Source organism: Eremothecium cymbalariae, chromosome 3, assembly GCF_000235365.1.
Source record: "Eremothecium cymbalariae DBVPG#7215 chromosome 3, complete sequence".
Taxonomy (NCBI): domain Eukaryota; kingdom Fungi; phylum Ascomycota; class Saccharomycetes; order Saccharomycetales; family Saccharomycetaceae; genus Eremothecium; species Eremothecium cymbalariae.
The window spans coordinates 799,400-818,285 of NC_016451.1; the positions used below are offsets into that span (position 1 = coordinate 799,400).

At 40.6% G+C, this 18,886-nt stretch overlaps 10 protein-coding genes across 10 annotated transcripts; 6 read left to right on the plus strand and 4 right to left on the minus strand.

Moving 5' to 3' along the window:
• Nucleotides 1–72: 72 nt before the first annotated feature.
• On the plus strand, nt 73–1,242 carry PSG1 (Psg1p; the record flags this gene model as incomplete). The annotated part of the gene is made up of 1 exon (XM_003645680.1): nt 73–1,242. One exon carries the CDS (start codon nt 73–75, stop codon nt 1,240–1,242), a length of 1,170 nt encoding a protein of 389 aa, XP_003645728.1.
• Nucleotides 1,243–1,339: 97 nt separating this feature from the next.
• Nucleotides 1,340–2,626, minus strand: AAN1 (Aan1p; the record flags this gene model as incomplete). Its single annotated transcript, XM_003645681.1, has 1 exon — nt 1,340–2,626. One exon carries the CDS (start codon nt 2,624–2,626, stop codon nt 1,340–1,342), a length of 1,287 nt encoding a protein of 428 aa, XP_003645729.1.
• Nucleotides 2,627–2,949: 323 nt separating this feature from the next.
• On the minus strand, nt 2,950–4,827 carry FET3 (ferroxidase FET3; the record flags this gene model as incomplete). Its single annotated transcript, XM_003645682.1, has 1 exon — nt 2,950–4,827. One exon carries the CDS (start codon nt 4,825–4,827, stop codon nt 2,950–2,952), a length of 1,878 nt encoding a protein of 625 aa, XP_003645730.1.
• Nucleotides 4,828–5,172: 345 nt separating this feature from the next.
• BUB2 (Bub2p) lies at nt 5,173–6,099 on the plus strand (the record flags this gene model as incomplete). Its single annotated transcript, XM_003645683.1, has 1 exon — nt 5,173–6,099. The coding sequence occupies one exon, from the start codon at nt 5,173–5,175 to the stop codon at nt 6,097–6,099; it is 927 nt and encodes a 308-aa protein (XP_003645731.1).
• An 8-nt stretch (nt 6,100–6,107) lies between these two features.
• On the minus strand, nt 6,108–7,925 carry MUD2 (Mud2p; the record flags this gene model as incomplete). Its single annotated transcript, XM_003645684.1, has 1 exon — nt 6,108–7,925. The coding sequence occupies one exon, from the start codon at nt 7,923–7,925 to the stop codon at nt 6,108–6,110; it is 1,818 nt and encodes a 605-aa protein (XP_003645732.1).
• A 654-nt stretch (nt 7,926–8,579) lies between these two features.
• AGP2 (Agp2p) lies at nt 8,580–10,259 on the plus strand (the record flags this gene model as incomplete). The annotated part of the gene is made up of 1 exon (XM_003645685.1): nt 8,580–10,259. One exon carries the CDS (start codon nt 8,580–8,582, stop codon nt 10,257–10,259), a length of 1,680 nt encoding a protein of 559 aa, XP_003645733.1.
• A 1,248-nt stretch (nt 10,260–11,507) lies between these two features.
• Nucleotides 11,508–12,077, plus strand: Ecym_3431 (uncharacterized protein; the record flags this gene model as incomplete). The annotated part of the gene is made up of 1 exon (XM_003645686.1): nt 11,508–12,077. The coding sequence occupies one exon, from the start codon at nt 11,508–11,510 to the stop codon at nt 12,075–12,077; it is 570 nt and encodes a 189-aa protein (XP_003645734.1).
• A 235-nt stretch (nt 12,078–12,312) lies between these two features.
• CCZ1 (Ccz1p) lies at nt 12,313–14,319 on the minus strand (the record flags this gene model as incomplete). The annotated part of the gene is made up of 1 exon (XM_003645687.1): nt 12,313–14,319. One exon carries the CDS (start codon nt 14,317–14,319, stop codon nt 12,313–12,315), a length of 2,007 nt encoding a protein of 668 aa, XP_003645735.1.
• Nucleotides 14,320–14,503: 184 nt separating this feature from the next.
• Nucleotides 14,504–16,114, plus strand: SRP54 (RNA-binding signal recognition particle subunit SRP54; the record flags this gene model as incomplete). Its single annotated transcript, XM_003645688.1, has 1 exon — nt 14,504–16,114. The coding sequence occupies one exon, from the start codon at nt 14,504–14,506 to the stop codon at nt 16,112–16,114; it is 1,611 nt and encodes a 536-aa protein (XP_003645736.1).
• A 1,043-nt stretch (nt 16,115–17,157) lies between these two features.
• Nucleotides 17,158–18,618, plus strand: SHE3 (She3p; the record flags this gene model as incomplete). Its single annotated transcript, XM_003645689.1, has 1 exon — nt 17,158–18,618. The coding sequence occupies one exon, from the start codon at nt 17,158–17,160 to the stop codon at nt 18,616–18,618; it is 1,461 nt and encodes a 486-aa protein (XP_003645737.1).
• Nucleotides 18,619–18,886: the final 268 nt, after the last annotated feature.

The window sequence follows — 18,886 nt, forward strand, 5'->3', positions numbered from 1 at the left end:
ACTGTACAAATATCATATTGAAATTATTGATTTTAGCTTGCATATTAAAGTGCGTAAGCAGACTGCTATATTATGATTCAGCAATTACTGGTATTTCTTACTTTTTCAATCCATTGCTGTTATGGATGGCATAATGTAATCCGGCCACAGCAGTCGCCTAAAACTACCACGGAGGAATTGAAACCGTGGGTTCGTACCATCTACGGTACCAAAGTTGAACTCGTAACACCAACTGTTATAGCTGGAGTCACATTCTCTGCTAAACCAGAGGAAACACCTGATCCATTGAAACCTTGGGTCTCTTTAAAGCAAGAAGGATTGCCGGTAACCGTTAAACCAGAAATTAAAAAAGGGCATACCATCCGAGCATCGCCGGACTATTCTACGTATTTCAAGACTGCAAGTACCAGGACGTATACCTATGAAGATTTAAAAGCTCACAATATGGATCCGGGTGATATTCATAAGGAGGTGATGTTTGTTGACGAGGACGATGCTTATGTTTCACTAAATCCTATTATTAGATGCACACCTGAACGTTACTTTCACAAAGGAGATGCCAAAGATATCCCAAGTGAGCCTTTCTGTACTCCAATGGAGAACAAGGACTGGCAGGTTGGAAAAACCTATTTCGTTAGTTGGTATACTCGTTTCTTTAGAGATGAAGTGAAGGAAAGCACAGTAGAGCAGGTCCGTGTTCATTTATCATATGTTCAAGAAACAGCTTACCAGAGAGGCTTTGCGAAGAGGGACATTAAAGCAACTTTTTTTTCAAGTGAATGGATTGATAATATAGATGGTTTATATCCAATTACTGTAGATGAAGACTGGTTACAAGGAAAGCCAAGACGTTCAGTAGTAGTTTCCGTTCAACCATCAACTGTAAGTGATGAAGAGTTTAACCCATTGGAATTCGGGGTTTTAATTAAGATACTTCGGGGTTCCAAAGTATTCAAGACGACCAAGGAAGAGCTGGCATTACAGGATGCTGGAATACACCATCGTCCGTGGTATTATGTAATCTTAACGGTACCAACGATTGTGGCATTCACAATTGCAGTGATGTATTTCCTTTCACAATGTACTGGGAAATATAGGGACTTCAGTGATGTAACAAGAATGGCGTTGAATAAGAAGCACAGGGTACTTGGGAAAATTAAAGATATGAAACGGTTCAAGAAGATCAAAAACCACAAATATGACGAACTGCCCATACATAGAAAAAGTGGCAAGCAGACTTAGCTTTAAGTTTCTGAGCATTACAGGCAAGATGTTATAGATAACAAACGTGGTATGAAAACATTCATTAGTTATATTAAGTAAATTGTTTTTGTTGAGTCTATATCCATTTTTGTCTCGCAGCTACTTTACAGATCCTTTCCAAAGTTACCACTCGAGGATCTGGTTTCGCTATTTTATTTACATACTCAGCTGTAGCCTCAGTGGTGAATTTTGATTCTTCACCCTCTTCATCATCGTTGTCACGGACGTCATCTAACTCCTCGATATAATAGAAAAACGGTTCTAGTACAAGCATGATTTTCCAGAATATTAAGGTTCCACAGTTATTGAATAATAAGTCAATCAACGCAGGTAGATATTCCAATTCAATGTACTCTTCCGCACAACATACAAATTCATCCAGCTCATAATCTTGTTCATCAGCACTCAACGTGGTGTAAATCTCTGAAAGTAACGTTAATTCTTTGCTAATGGTTTTTGGTATGTCTTGACGAGCTTGCCATAGCAGCTTTTGAGCCCTTTCTAATTTTCCGTCTGTGGACCCATCTTGTATCGTAGTACTATCTGATGCAACTGAAGATGTTTCTCCCGATTCGTCTTTGATAGCTGGGCCAATACACCCAGAGCCTCTGTTTGGCAAAAAACCACTTCTTTCACTCTTATCCATAAGTTCATTGTATTCATTATAGAGTGAAATGATTTTCATCATAGGCTTATACAACTGTTGGCAAACCTTGAGTTCAGACCTCGGGATGATAACTTTTTCCAAGTAATGGTTAATCAACCCTTCCATAAAATTAGCCCATATAGATGAGAATACATAATTCTCATCATGGATACTCTCATCATAATCTTCAGTGATATTTTCTCTCATAATCTGTTCGACTAGTGTGTATACTAATTTCGCCTCTTTCTTCTTACTAGTGTTTTGGACTTCGACGCTATTCTTCTTACATTTACTCCCTTCTTGAACTATATTCTTCCCTTGATTCCCATTTGTTTTATCCATCCAGTATTCTGGGCCTCCACGTTGAGACAACGTCACTAGGAGTAGAAACAGCTTCGATTTCTCCCATTTAGAAACATTATGAATAATGTGGTCATCACTAATTCTACACACATCGTGGTTTATCTTTCTATGAATACACCTCATAAACGAAGTAATAGTAGTGGCCTTATGCTCCCCATAGTTGTCTATCAGATAAGACATGGAAGTTACCTTCTGATATGTAGTGCCATGAAATTGAAGATGCTTATGGAATTGGAATTTATAGCGACGTGAATGCTTCTTTTTAGGCCTTGCTGGTAGTCGATCACCTGAGATCGAAGAGCGCAATGGGCCATCTTGTGCACTATTGTGGGAACTACAATACCGAGTACTCATAATGTTAGTTAGCGGATCAACAAGGAGACCAGGCCTATAAATACAAGACTTAAAGCGTTGGTTGAAATCTCTATGTGGTCCGATGTGCAAACCCCATGACCGTCGTAAAAATTCAGATGACAAGACACGTGATGTCCGGATGTCTAACTGCAAACGATACAATCTCAAGAATAAGCACCTCGAAGAGAGTCGAGAGCTGAGTTGAAAACAAATATGTGTGTTTTTAGGTGTTTACTTATTAGCTCTACTCATCATAATATTAAGTAGATTATTATGGGTATATACTATACGACAGAAAAAATATCCTTGTAGGACGAAATTAATTAATTCTTATTATCAGTAGAGATAGAATCGCCGTGTTCATCGATAGACTCAGTGTTGCTTACGTCGACGCCTAGGTCCTCTATAACTTTCTCTTCTATGTCTTGAACATCCATGAGGCCGTAAACAGCAATAGTTATTAGACCTAAAATGGCAACTAGACATGAGAAGAACATAGCAACGATACCCTTAGGAGTGAAACCAGCCGGGATAGCTTTCTGCTGAACATTTTGACCTGCGAGATCCAAAAAGTCCTTGGAATTACCAGCGGCATTACCAACGGGGCTGATGCCGTTGTTGATACAGGCATTTTTAGCAGTTTCAGTCAATTGTTGAGATTCCGACTTTTGAATCTCTTCTGGGGCTTCAACTAGAGTTAACGACAAACCTTGCATCATGTGCCACTCGATATGACAGTGGAAGAACCAAACACCTGGATTGTTTGCTTTGAATCTTAATACTAAATAAGATTTACCATTGACATACACAGTGTCTCTAGTCATTGGGTATTCTCTGATTTCAGATTCACCTGCCTCAGCGTTGTACTCGATAGGGTCAGCATTATCTAGTCCATCTTGAGGAGCTGCAGGTGGACCTCTGGCAACCACCTGGAACGTGTGACCGTGCAAATGGAAAGGATGTCTACCTGTATCGTGGTTGTTGAGGACAATCTGCACAACCTCGTCCTTGCCTAGAACATAAGTGTGTGTGTTGCTACCATATACGACAGGATTGGTGGCTTGCTCCCCTGCACTCAAAACAGTCATCAACGTTGGGACTTTAGGTTCTGTGTAGGTAATGTTGTTGAAAAAAGCGTAGTTAACACCGTTAAGCAAGTTGTCCATCTCCACATGCACAACGATATCATTGTCAGGCTCACCAAAGGCTTCGATCTTATCTTCACCAATAGGCGTCAAGTAGAAATCATCCAAGTAATCCCACTCTGGTACAATCTGCTCCTCAGGTGTTTCAGCATCAGCATTATATGTCAAGTAAGATGTGTGGTTCAACACCAAATCAGGAGGCGTTGCATCCAACATATTCTCATCGAAGCATTGCATAATAGCGTAATTCTTCGAAGTATCACTCTTAGTGTGCAACAAAACAGAGTAACGTTGGGCAGTTGTAATATAAAGCATGTTCGTCGTATTCTTCTCCACAAATACACCATCCACCTCCACCACCGTTAAGTCATGGTCCTCAATCCAAAAGTATTGCGACACAAAACCACCAGTATTCACTATACGTAGCAAGTATGTAGTGTCAGGCTCCACATTCCACGTCAAATTCATAGTGTTGTTAATAAGTAAACTTTGAGGAATGGGTTCTGCACCGGTAGGGTTGTACAAGTTCAAAAACCGAGGCATGATGTTCGCAGAAAGTTCATGATACCATTCACTCAACTGAATAGTCACCTCCTTATCATACTCATATGGGAACTCATCTTCCTCGATAATAAACAAACCCTTCATACCATCCTGGTAGTGACCTGGCGTATGAGAGTGGTACCAGAAAGTTCCCTTGTTGTGTTCCACGGTAAAGTTATACAACATAGTGTCATTTGGCGCAATTGGACATTGAGTCACCATCTCCGGCCCGTCCATCTGCGACGTACCATTCTGGAACATCCCATGGAAATGTAACGAAGTGTTCCACTCACTGAACCCATTGGTCAAGAAAACCTCAACACGATCTCCTCTCTTAACCCTGATATCAGGCCAAGGAAACTCACCGTTACAGGTAATCACTTCCCGCTCCTTTAATCCATCCAGATTGCGCTTGCCTATACCCGTTTTCCAGTGGAACGTATGCGTCTCTGCACGCACAACAGCAGAGAACGCAACGTTCAGTAGCACGAATAAACCTTTCGCCCAAACCATCAGCACTAAGATTAAACCCCCTTTCGGTTAAAAGAACTATAATGATGAAGGCCTTCTGCTATCTTCAATCCCCTCGAGAATTTAATTTGCGACCCGAGAACATTTAGAGAAACTTTTGCTGAATTTTTTATACTTCGAGCTCTAAAGCGAAACTGGGGTGCATGCGAATAATAAAGAGGGTGCAGTAGGGTGCATAATACCGTGCAGCATGATAACGCATTACATTATAATTTCCATCAGGACGCATAAAGTTGTAACTGAGGGTATTAATTATCTGTACAGGTACAGGACAGGCAGGCAGCAGTTGGAGAAGATCCACGGCAGTGATTTTGTTAAATTAAGAATATGGAAAAGTTTATTTCACACCCTCCGCTTATAGTGCAATCTTCGTTATCACAGCTGCGGTACTTGGTGCTTGCAGAGGGTGCAGGGGACAGCGGCGAAAGCCGGCAGAGGTTTTATATCTGGTCTATATTATCTCGCACGAATATGGAGGGGGCTACGTCTAGTTATATAAAGTTGGTGCAGCGGGGGCCGCCTGGGGCAACTATATACAAGAAGATTCAAAACGATACGTTTCGGACGTTTTCAACTGATGCAGGGTTTAGGAAGCGGGTTTCTGAGGAGTCCCTAACGCGTTGTTTGTCATGCTTTGCTTCACAGCAAGAGTTACTAGAGGAGGGTAATTATGCAGAGGGCGGCGTACGGATTGCAAAGTATGTTCAAGGGATGAATGTGTTACTGGCTCCATTATTATATAGCAGTCCTGCAGAGCCCATGGCGTTTAGATTATTTGAAAATCTGTGCTATCGGGTAATTCCGACATATCTTGATAGTTCGCTAAGTGGTGTACATACGGGTGCCCGTTTATTGGATATCTGTTTGAAAATAATCGATCCTAAATTGAGTAAATTTCTTTCGGATAATCTGTTGACCGCCGAAATTTACGGGGTGCCTTCGATTTTAACGTTGTCGAGTTGCCAGAAGCCTTTAGACCAAGTGTGCAAGTTATGGGATTTTATGTTCGCATATGGGTTTCATATGAACGTGCTTTTTATTGTTGCACAGTTGGTTACGATGAGATCCGAGATTATGAATTCTGGATCGCCGATGAATCTGCTGCGGCAATTCCCGGAGTTTGATGCTGATGAAATAATTAGGTTGGGTGTAGGATTTGTTGCCAAGGTCCCCCAAGAACTCTACGAGTTATTGGTTAACCATTTGAGGGATCCGAATATAGATTTATCTGGTTATGGCGGCAGCATAGACTGAATCAAATTTTAGAAAAGACCCAAGTCGAAGTCACGTTCACTAAAGTAACTACATAGAATAGTTCGTTCACCGAAACGCATTCCTGCTAAGGTTAGCATCGCACGTTCCGCGCCGTCCATTTCTTTGAATTTTATGAATATCTTCCCAATCTGTAAGGGCACACTATCGAAGTTGTTCCTGAAGTCCGCACTTGGTACTGGGATTTTAATGCTTTCAACAGCACCACAGTTCACTACGGGAGATCCAAACATCATGGCCTCATAAATTTCTTGGTAACATTTTTCATTCTTCAGGTCGACGGGGTCGACCGCATTTAATAAGCAAACCACCTTGGACGGCTTGTGGGTCTGCACTGCGACGATTTTTGAGAACGTCTGGTACGATATGTTAGAGAAATTTTGTATGAGTTGTGTTTCATTTGGTTTCAAAATATCGCTACCTGGTACAGAATTACTGGATTGGCCATCGTTAGCAGGGTTGTATAGTACAACTTTTGTGAAAATTTTGTCATCTGCATTGGCATTCTCTGGCGCCAGCTCCAGGCAGTGTAGCCAGGTATATTTGATGCCTTGCTGCTGCAGCCATTCAGGAACTGCACTAATTTCCTCGACGGCAATCTCAGGGATAACTATCAGATTGTGCGCGCATATTGGTTCTTGTATGTCCTCTCTGCAAACGTATTCCCCCGGCCTCTGCCATATAAACTTTTGGTCCAGCTCTTTTTCCAGATATTTTTGGGATGATAGCACTACAGTTGTAGTCTCTTCTGTGCTGAGCTCTAATATCAAACGATTGCTTTGCGCCCTCCATAAGACAACTTCATGTTTACCTTCTAAAGTGACTCGCGTTAGAAAATTGGCAATAACTTTGGCGACAAGTTCTTGTTCTGAGAATTCAAGAACCGTAGATGTAATTATTATCGTTCTGTTTAATTTGCATTGCACTAAATTTTGTTTTGTAGGATCCTCGAATAAGATCTTAGTTCTTCTATTAAGCGCGCCCTTCTCGACTATTCCTTCAAGTGTTGCACGATCTAGCTCCTGCGGTTGGCCAGGTAAAGGAAATAGACCAGAAAGCTTCGCTCTCTCTGCAGGGACCTTATCAAATCCCTTAGGTGTAATGTCCCACCGAGAAGGCCTTGAACGAACACGCTCATCAATCGAGACAATCTTGGTCCAATCAATATTTCTGTCATCCGGCGACCAATCCCGTACATACGATGAGTTAGTTCCTGACCATGAGTTTCTCGGCATGTTCCGACTCTGTATCCGTGCACCTCCGTCATTACCTTGATATCTAGGCCCATTGCTGTTGAAACTTCTGCCGCCGTTAGTCGGCTGCTGTCTCCTACCTCGAGCGGAGCCTTCAAACCTGCTCGCATAACGACTCCCAAATCTGTTATTACTCCTCCTAGAATCATACTGTAATGCCTCCGAGCGCGGCATATCATCAGGTTGTATTGAGATATTACGCCTCGATTCTAAGTTATTAAAATAACCTGCTCCTTGACTACCAAACCGACTTGGTGCCCCAAGTGGCACACTATTAGAAGCAGTCTGTTGCGCATTTCGTCTCCCACCATTGGCAGCTCCCCCACCAACCCTCAAATCCATACGACTATTCCCCCGGCGCGGATCTACCTCTAAATATGTGCCCCCATTACTCTCATGCCGCACTATTTCTGAAATATTTTCACCTTTCGCAGGTTGTCTTTCAACTGTTTCCATAGAACCTCTAGGCCCAGTTGGAACCTTCTTTTCTCCATCTTTTTTGCTATTAATGTTCTCCATAATCCGGGACCTCAAACTCTCTAAGTTATTACTCATCTTTCTTCACCTAGCTAATCTAACTGTCTCGTCTGTCTCCCAAACTCTAATGGATTAATACTGATGCAACTTTGAACTACATTCATTCATTGCAAGCTTTTTCGATATTCCAAAAGTTACAACGAATCGGGCAGAAACGGTCCAATTTTAAACCACGTGATAATCACGTGCAACCTTTTAATCGATGACTTCGTAATTGTTCTTCCCCAGCTTTCGTCAGTCTCCTTCTCCTGTCTACAAATATGTCAATTATTCTTTAAACAACTTCAGGAGATTTTCTCTGGAGTTTATGTCAGATTTACGGGCCACGGTGCTATGGAAATCGCAACCTGACCAGGGCATGCAATTCTTAAGCTTGCTTGCCGTTATGTGCGTCCCGCGTCGTCGAGCAACAGAACCGTAGTCGCATCCGAATGAGGACTATATCCAGTTTGCAACGAAAAGGCCTGGATTAACCCCAGACCCTTATCGTCCGACAGGATCGTTGTTCAAGTGATTATTTGAAAATGTTTGTTGGTTTCACATAATTTCGAGTATAAAGTTGAAGCAGAAAATGTGTAGAATTCCGCTGGTAAAGCGTAGACTGAAACAGGCGCGACGAAAGTACAGTGAGTGGCTCTTGTATACATACATATACATATACTACTCAGCCTGATGGTGGAAGATGCAACGGAGGAGACGCATAGTGCTAAGGAGAGTGGCGAAAAGATGCCTGTGAATAACGGAGAATATAGAAGTTTAAGAAGTTCTATGTGCGAAGAATGTGATGAAAATTCAGATGTCTACCGGAGCACTCAAAGAAAACTTGAGAATCGTCATGTGCAATTTGTAGGTATATCTGGTGTTATCGGAACAGCGCTTTTTGTTTCTATAGGGAAGGCCTTGCATCATGGAGGTCCAATATCATTGCTTCTTGGGTTTACCCTGTGGTGTATACCGATTCTGTGCATTACTGTCTCCACAGCTGAAATGGTGTCTTATTTACCGTTGAATTCTCCATTTTTACGATTGGCATCACGATGTGTAAATGATTCACTTACATTTACTGCCGGTTGGAACTTCTGGTTTTTGGAATGTGTACAGATCCCCTTTGAGATTGTTGCGGTAAATGTTGTGATCCACTATTGGACAGATGATTATTCTGCTACGATTCCCTTGTGTGTTCAGGTAGCACTGTATTTTTTGATCAGTGTATTTGCAGTTCGGTACTATGGGGAAATTGAATTTTGGCTTGCAAGCTTCAAGATTATACTTGCCGTTGGGTTGTTTGCTTTTACCTTTGTTACGATGGTTGGTGGTAATCCAAAGAGAGAACGGTACGGATTCAAGCACATTCGCGAGTTACCGTTTAAAACTTACTTTCCTGGTGGTGACTCTGATCAAGGGTCCGCACTCGGTTATTTTCAAGGGTTTTTAGCGTGTCTTATTCAAGCATCGTTCACTATAGCAGGTCCAGACTACGTGTCTATGATAGCTGGTGAGACAAAACTACCGCGTAAAGTTTTACCCATCGCATTCAAGCAAGTATTTGTAAGGCTGACGTTTCTATTTCTTGGGGGATGCCTGTGCGTTGGAATAGTCTGCGGGGCCAATGACCCTCAACTTACTGCTGCTATCAATGACTCCCGTCCTGGTGCTGCGTCTTCCCCATATGTTATTGCGATGAATCATCTAGGTATCAGAATCCTCCCCGATATTGTTAATGCGGCCTTAATAACAGCAGCATTTTCTGCTGGGAATGCTTACACCTATTGCTCCTCTAGGTCCTTGTACGGACTTGCTTTGGATGGCTATGCTCCCCCAATATTCAAGCGTTGCAACAGATATGGTGTGCCCATATACGCTGTTGGGGTCTCCCTGTTTTGGGCTGTCTTGAGTTTACTGCAGTTGAATGAAAACAGCTCTATCGTTTTGAACTGGCTAATAAACTTAATAACCGCCTCCCAATTGATCAACTTCGGCATCCTATGTATTATCTACCTCTACTTCAGGAGAGCCTACATCGCCCAGCAAGACAATCTGCCAGCTCTACCCTTCAAGTCCTGGTGGCAGCCTTACACTGCAATCTGCGGTCTGGTGTCCGTTACAATCATGGTCATCGTCCAAGGCTACACCGTATTCTACAGCTCCCTCTGGAACGTACAAGATTTCTTGTTTTGCTACTTCATGGTCTTCGCAAATATAGCGATCTATTTAGCTTGTTACTTCGTCTGGAAACGTGGGAATGACAATGTCCTGCCACCCAACCAAGTAGATCTCATAACAGGCCTAGCCGAGGTCGAACTTCATGAACTAGCACATGGCTTCGACAAATTTGCCTTTCTCCATCGTTGAGGGATTCTTCAATATATATACCTCCTTCCTCCCACTTTATCCCCACCTCTAAACCAATCCTAGACTCCCATCCCCAGTCCCCTCCTACATCATGTTCGGTATTAGTTACCCGTTCGCTTGTATACATCCTCTTCGTCATGCGGCATTCTTGAACCTACCAGATTCGGTTCTGGCTCCTTTTTTATAAAAAGGCTACTACGTTAACGATTTTCACTTATCGCGAACGAGAAGTCATCGATGGCCGGTATTTATGTGCTATTGGTCGAACCAACCACTCTTCACCAGCTCATTTATACCGGCTTTCTACTTTCTCTCTTGATCCCCCATCAAACGTATCTGATCCCTATCGGACCTACCAGGAGGGTTGCTATAGCGTTATGAGGTATGCTGTAGTCTCTGTTGCCAAACACAATTTTTGCTTTCCACAAGTTTGCTTTTTTTAATATGCAGTAGTAGATTTATACTAATAAGCCTTAGTTTGGGCGCTGTTTTGTGTATGGCTTCAGGAGTCGACCTATATATGGGGTTGTAAATGGGAGCTATCTGGTTGCGTTTGCTGCTGGCCAATCAATAGTTGAAAATTGGTCCAGAATGTGTGTGTGACTATAGATCTACATATTGCCAAGTACGTAGGGAATAGACAGGTCGGTATAGAGATGCCACAGCGTGCTCTTTTCATCGCGGCATCTTATAGATAATGTCTGTATTATTAATTAAGACTGGCACCGAGGTCAGAGACACTACTATCGGTTTTGGCGGTGTGGTGTATCAGGCAAACTTGGGACTGATAGCTTGATTATATGGGAAAAAAGAGGACATTAGACTTGTATGTAGTTATTTTTTAGTGGAATGATAGTAAGTAAGGCAAAGAGACTATGAAAGTTATTATGAAATTGGTTAAAAGCAAAGGAGTTGTGGTTGTGGGAGGGGTAATTGTGTAAGAAGGTGAGTTATATATATGAGATGACAGGAGATAATTAGGAATAAAGGATGGTATGTGAGGCTATATGGATATAGGCGCTTAGTACGGCTTGTATTACAGGATCGAAGTAAGATTGCATCGATTTGGCATTTTCCAGGTCTAATAATATATAATAATAATAATAATATATATATATTAAACAGAGAGAAAAAAGACGTGAATGGTCAGATCATCGAAAGCGGAAAGGGGAATTATAAGTAACCATTAATTCGATTTTTTGGCATTATATCCAGGTATAGGAAGAGGAGTTCGAACAAACGCGCAGTATGAAGCAATGTGTAACACATTTTGAGTTGGCGGAGTTTCAGTCAGAAACTCATAGGTGCAAAGAAGACTCAAGGAATAGAATTATCAAATCTAGGAATAGGACAAAGAGCCATGTTGGTTCAAAATATGCGAAACTTTTGTTTGAGTTATATGATCTTTTCGATTTTCAGCATTGCCTGGATTCGATGGGACGCACGGGTATGAAAACTGAATCAGAGTTATTAGAATCAGCTGAGTACCAGCAGCAGGATTCTAAGTGTGAACACATCACGCCGCTCACCGAGTCAGATTATAGCGGTGATATAAAGAGTGATGATAGCGATGAAAATGGGGTTTATATGCCACCTCTTGACACATTTGAGGTTTGGAATTGTGAAAATCTTCTTGGCATACCACCGCCTTTACATGTTTGCATGCCTTCTATTAGCAATGAAATTCAACGACGGGATTGCCATGATCTTTGCGACAAGAGTTGTTATAGGCTTAATACATCTGAGCAAATTGAAATAGATAAATCCCGGTTTCTACTGCTGCATGATTTGATTTTTGGTGACGTATATGAAGAATGAACTGCTTGATCTAGCTGTGCGTATCGGCTACGAATGCGTTGAGCTAAATTGTGACTGGATAAGTTTTATTATGTTAATGCTGATTTTGTTTTGTATTTCCCATTTTGTTGCACTTGTTTGAATATATTTCTGTTGAAACTCCTCTTTTAGAATACATAGACTTCATATGGATTAGACTGCATGTTATTCCTCTTTTTTTGGGTTCTTATTGGTTTTTTGGTACATTTAGATTTACTCAATCTTGGTTATTCCTATTATCCCACCAGCTTCTAACATCGTTTCCAAGGCTGCTTATTAGTATTGTCTCCTCGAATTTACCAGTCCCAATATTACAGTTATTTTTTTTTGAGAAACGCTCATCTGTGAACCAGTTTTTTAAAATTACAACAACTTCTGATGAAGAATTGCTGATATAACACAGCACACCATTGCTTAATTTGACTAATTTTTCTTCCTTTACAGAATCTCTTCTGTATTCAGAATTTTGTATTCCCATGTATATCTTGCATAAGTCTATGTTTAATTCCAATAACTTATCCAGGCTTAATGTGCATAAAAATGAGTCGCCGTTAGCTGTAGAAGTTCCCTTACTGGATTTATCTTGAGCCTCGCGGCTTGGAAATGAAGTAAGCCTACTTAAACCTAGTTTCCATAAGTTGCTGGAGTTCTTTTGATCGGAAGCGTCTTTCTGTAATGGTTTAGTGGTCACTTCTGAGGAGATAGAAGGTGAGTATATGCTAGCGATAGAAGTCCATGCGTTCGAATTAATAGTGTTGGAGGTCAAATATTGCAATGCATCATCGATTCCATTAACCACTAGCTTCAACGGCATCTGACTTGTATCGCCGGCGGCTTCTTCTGCGTGACATTGTATCATAGGTAAGGATGTTTGAATTCTATGTGATTCCTTATCCAAAACTGCGTATGCAAATCCTTCAGTATCGACGGTTGTATCTATAACAGAGTTTTCAAGTATCGATATGCTTTTATAAAGTTTGGAATCTAGACTTTCAAGGTAAGATGGATCCCAAATTTTTGTAAAATCTTCATTAAATATTAATACGCACAAATAATCTTTGAAATGCCAGAAGAGTAATTTGTACCATTCTGGTTGCGTGTTTAGAGAGGAAAATTGAAGCTGAAATCGACGAAAATGATATGATTCAGGTAGTATATCAAGTGATAACGGAGATATGAGAAAACCGTGGGTTGTAGAGTCTGACCTATTACGACCTCCAGGCTCGGTGCTAGTATTGGGCCAGCCAATTTTATTAGTAATAGATCCCAATCCGTTAGCTATGGTATTTAATCCATTCATAAAAGTGTTAATCCCTGTCAGGTTTCCAACCTCATTGATAGCATCATATGTCATAGATATAGGCAATGTTGCGTTGTGCCATATTTTTGTTCCCATGGTAGTTTCCGGTACATCTATGGTTGGATCTTCCTCCCTGGTACCTTGTCGTAACAGGTGGACATGACCAGCTAACACATGTGAGGATAGTGCAGAATCAAAGATCCTATCGAGATGATATAACCAGTTTGAAAGTGTAGACAACGATTCAAAGTTTGTTGTAAAGTTCCTTACTAGCCCGTATTTCTTTGGATGGCGGTGCCCATCGCGGGGGAGCTTATAAACACAAATATCCTTTAATCCCAAGAATGTATCATCATCTAGTAGAATGTTATTCTTAATACTCGTTTCCCATGCGGAGTTCGAAGTCTTCAACTCACTTACTTTAAAACTATCGTGCCAAAATATGTTTGCGAAGTTGGAACTGTAAATTGCTTCCGGGATTAAATTTAAATCATACCAATACATAACAAGATATTCATTAAGACGATTAGTCAACTCATTTCTCTCTTTGAATGAAGACATTGGCCCAAAATGCATTCTAAAGAAGCTATAACTTTGGCATAGCTCCCTAATATAGTAAGAACATGGATACTGATTCCCATCATTTATTCCAAATGTGATAAAGTAGTCGGGTTCTAATTCAACTGTAATTAATCTGCCATTACCCAAATGCGTATCTATATATTTAACTTTTGAACTCGCGGTTGGAACGTTGAAGTTGTGAGTAAATTGCCAGATACCCTGAATGATTCCAATGAGGGATAGTTTCTCATTTAATGGTATAGGCTCTGAATGTTCTTGAAATGAATGATAAAGAAGAAGCTGCCTCCATGCATCTGTTTCCAAAGTATAAAGCTTTGGATTATAAACGGCAATGAAGTCCATAACCTATTTATAGTTATAGACTAAACGCGAATGTTGAGCTCTACTCTATTAAATCCTTTATGAAGATTTGGTTTTGTCCTACAGCTTTTTTTTCATACAGAAAAGTTTTTAGCGAAATTATGTAGGACAGCTGTATAGCTTCGATGATGCACCATTATACCAAAGTAAAATAAGAGTAAAGACCATGGTATTAGCTGATTTAGGTAAGCGTATTAACGCTGCTGTGACACAAGCTCTGAACAATGATAAAGACGAGTATGCTGTAACAGTAGAGTTGATGTTAAAGTCAATCGCGACTGCTCTTTTGGAAAACGACGTTAATATCAAGCTGGTTTCTAATCTAAGGAATAATTTAAAGGTAAAGCTACTTGGAGTTAAGAATTCTAACAAGGATACTAGTCAAGCTCAAACGAAGAAACTGATTCAGAAGACTGTTTTTGAAGAATTATGCAGCTTAGTGGATTGTGAAACGGCTGCTTATCAACCAAAGAAGAAGAAATCAAACGTGATAATGTTTGTTGGGTTACAAGGCTCTGGTAAGACAACTTCGTGTACGAAGCTTGCTGTTTACTATTCAAAACGTGGCTTTAAAGTTGGGTTAGTGTGTGCAGATACCTTTCGAGCGGGTGCTTTTGATCAGCTAAAACAAAATGCAATTAAGGCCAAGATACCATTTTATGGTTCTTACACAGAGACAAATCCTGTTAAAGTTGCTGCCGATGGTGTGGAGAAATTCAAGAAGGAGAAATTCGAAATAATCATTGTTGATACTTCAGGCAGGCACCATCAAGAAGATGCATTGTTCCAAGAGATGGTAGAAATCTCCGAAGTTGTTAAGCCTAACAGTACAATTATGGTTTTAGACGCCTCTATAGGTCAGGCTGCAGAACAGCAATCAAGAGCTTTCAAGGAATCCTCTGACTTTGGAGCTATAGTTTTAACCAAAATGGATGGACATGCTAAGGGTGGTGGTGCTATCTCTGCAGTCGCAGCTACTAAAACACCAATTATCTTTATCGGTACAGGTGAACACATTCACGACTTTGAAAAGTTTTCACCCAAGTCATTCATATCGAAATTACTTGGTATTGGGGACATTGAGTCTTTATTGGAACAGTTTAAGACGGTTTCAAATAAAGAAGATACTAAAGCAACTATGGAAAACATCCAACAGGGTAAATTCACCCTGTTGGACTTCCAAAAACAAATGCAGACAATAATGAAAATGGGTCCACTTTCTAACATTGCAAGCATGATACCAGGTCTAGGTAATATGATGAACTCTGTTACGGAGGAAGAAACAAGTAAGAAGATGAAGAAGATGGTGTACGTTTTAGATTCGATGACAAAGGAGGAACTAGAGTCAGATGGCAGAATATTGATTGATCAGCCTAGTAGATTAATAAGAGTTGCCCGTGGTTCAGGTACTTCTGTATTCGAAGTGGAAATGATTTTAATGCAACAACAAATGATGGCAAGGATGGCCCAAGGAGCTAAAAACATGGGTGGTATGCCTGGCATGCCCGGAATGCCCGGTGCTGCTGGCGCTGGACCAGGTGGCATGCCAAAGATGACACCGCAATTAATGCAACAAGCCCAGCAGAAATTGAAACAAAATCCAAGCATGATGAAAAATATGATGAGTATGTTTGGCGGTGCTGGTGGTCCTGGAGGTATGGGCGGGTTCCCTGGTTTCGGTGGTGCCGGCGGTATGCCTGATATTAATGAAATGATGAAAATGATGCAGGACCCACAGATGCAACAAATGGCATCTCAATTTGGCATGGGTATGTAGATTCCACCACTGTTTTTCTTCCCTCCCCCACTATAGTTTTCTCTATTCATCATCCTAATCAAACTTCGCCTATGTATAATACACACATAATTAAAATTATTTACAAACAACCCTTATTATATATACAACCAGCTACCCTAGTAATATCTTCCTGTATCCCATTCAGAATATCTTGCCATGCCAATTCGTACAGGCACCCGCTCACTAAGTACATAAACAAAATATACACGTACACGTACCTGATCTAAGAATGTTCCTTGCTGGATGCAAAACCTCACGTATCATCCATCACATTACTGAACAAACCTACTCTTATCATAGAACGTATATGACGATTATGATCGTTCCAGATGAGCGATTGTTCTCGGCTCTCGAGAGTTTCTCGAGAGTTTCTCGAGAAAAGATTTCCCGGATTTTCGCGTTGGCGTGTCAATGTTTTCAGTACTAGTTTTTTTCCTTCCTCGAGAGTTTCTTAGCTGGCGATCTGTCTTGATAAATGTTATTGAACGTAAGCAACATCTATTCGGTACTAACAACTTCGTTATCATCAGTCTGGCATTTTAGCAGGCTCCAAGATTGATAAGCTACCACACAAACAGATTTTATCCATTTGGTAAGTGGGATAGGTTAGTTTCTTTATTGAACGAGAATATTTTGTAAGATTTGGAATTTTCTGTTATACTGCTGCTGGACATTTATTAAAAGCTGGTCAAATACGCTGGTGCCCCTATATTAAAATTTTTGATACCAAGATTTGTCTTTGATCGACGCGGACCAAGTGTGAAGGACTAAATAAAAGTCATAAATTGTGAAGGTTCTGAAAGTTGCCTTTTTATTTCTATCGTTTTACGTCTTGAGAAAGGAGAGCTCCGGTGGCATTGCATAAGACTTATTTTGCCACCCATTGAAACTGTTATTTGTTACACACACAGTTACAATTTGGAATTTCTTTCATTGTGATAGAAATACCATTTTCTTGCATAAATTGTCTTAACTGATCATTGGTTAATTCTTAAAAACGTCATTACATTATATCAAGAGTTATGTCAGCTGCTAACACATTTGATGTTTCTACAAGTGATAGTTATACTATCCAGTCTTCTAACACATCATCAGAAGGCACCACACCAGCGGGTGGACTATTAGGTTCGCCTGTCAGATTTTCTCCGTCGTCGAAAGTTAAGGTCAACCACGGACACTTTATGGCAAATATCAATAGTACTAATCCAAACAACAAGTCAAGCAGCAAAGCTGCGACGGCTGTTTCTTCTAACAGCACTTGGCCTCACGTGTTGCACGGATTAAATGGGAGTCCAAGCAAGGATATGAACTACAATAGTGTTTCTGGATCCGGCAAGGTGATTGAAACGTTACACCAGCAAGTAGACGCGTTGACGAGTACTAACCTTCAGCTGACAAAGCAATCTAACCAGTTGTTAGAGAAGTTAGAAAGCTACAATATGAAAGAAGCTAAATATTTGGAAACTATTTCTAGTTTAAAGCATGAGAATGAAAACTTGAATTCTATGTTGAACAGAAAAACAAGGAGGGTGAGAGATCTTGACACAGAACTAGGGCAACTAAAGGTTTCCTATGAAGACGCTACAACTAGTCATAAACACTTGAAGGATCAACTAGAAAACAAATTTGCCAACGAAGTAGAGTTGAAGCAGCAATGCCAATTACTACAGGTTCAATATGACGCCGTAGTAGATGCTCAGAAAAGATACAGAGAGCATTACGAGAAAGAGATTAGTGAGTTAAAAGATATCCTAAATACATTGAAGAGGGACAACGAACAATTCTTGAATGATTATATGACTTCTCTGGCTCGTAATCAACTCGACGTGGACAATAAATTAGGTGAATATAGCGGTAAGTTCCACAGGATGGAATTATCACAGAAGGAGGCTGTTATTGAATTGAACGGTAAATATGATAGATTGAAGTCGGAATTAGACATTGAGGCATGGGTTACATTATACAAACAATTGAGAGAAACAGCACTAGAATATGCTAAAGAATTGGACTTGAATTTACCAGCCGAATTTGTTGAGATTCATGGAGAAGACGGGTATTTTGTTAAAATGTTTTCAGAAGATCAAAGCCCCTCATCAACAAAACAGAGCGCTATCGCAGCTGATTCAGCTAACATCCAATCTCCGTCTTTAGGTTTACAGTCAATTTCTCCACCTCCACTGCGTATTCCCAAGAGTAGGACTCCGACAACCAAAAGAAGTAGCTTCTATGGCAGCGCAATTCCAGGTTCCAACAACTCAGCATCTTCCTCTGCAGTATTGTTGCCTGGTGTGAAACGTACTGGCTCTATCAGAAGTGTTCATGCAAGAGCTCCATCAGATGTACTATCTGATAGTCCTACTATCACTTCATCTTCCAGAAACGCCTCGCCTGTGGAATTCCCACAGAGAGGTACAGTAAGACATTCATCTGTGCAGAGACACAATAGGAGAAACCAATCATCTCAGCTCACCAATAACAAGTAGAGGTAGCAAGAAGATATGTGCACAAAGACAGGCAAAGTAGCCTGATTTTACAAGTGTTATATTTTTTGCTGGGGACACTATGAGTGATAAAATCTATTAACTCTTTAGTGCCAATGTCCTCCGCTGCGTTACTTAACCATATACGCCTGCTGCAAATTTTAGTATTGCATATTTAAGCATCCTATAATTAAATAGGTTGCCCTTATCCAACACACGTGTAATACAATTTACACATCTACTGCCGTTTTCTCACATACATATTATTTCG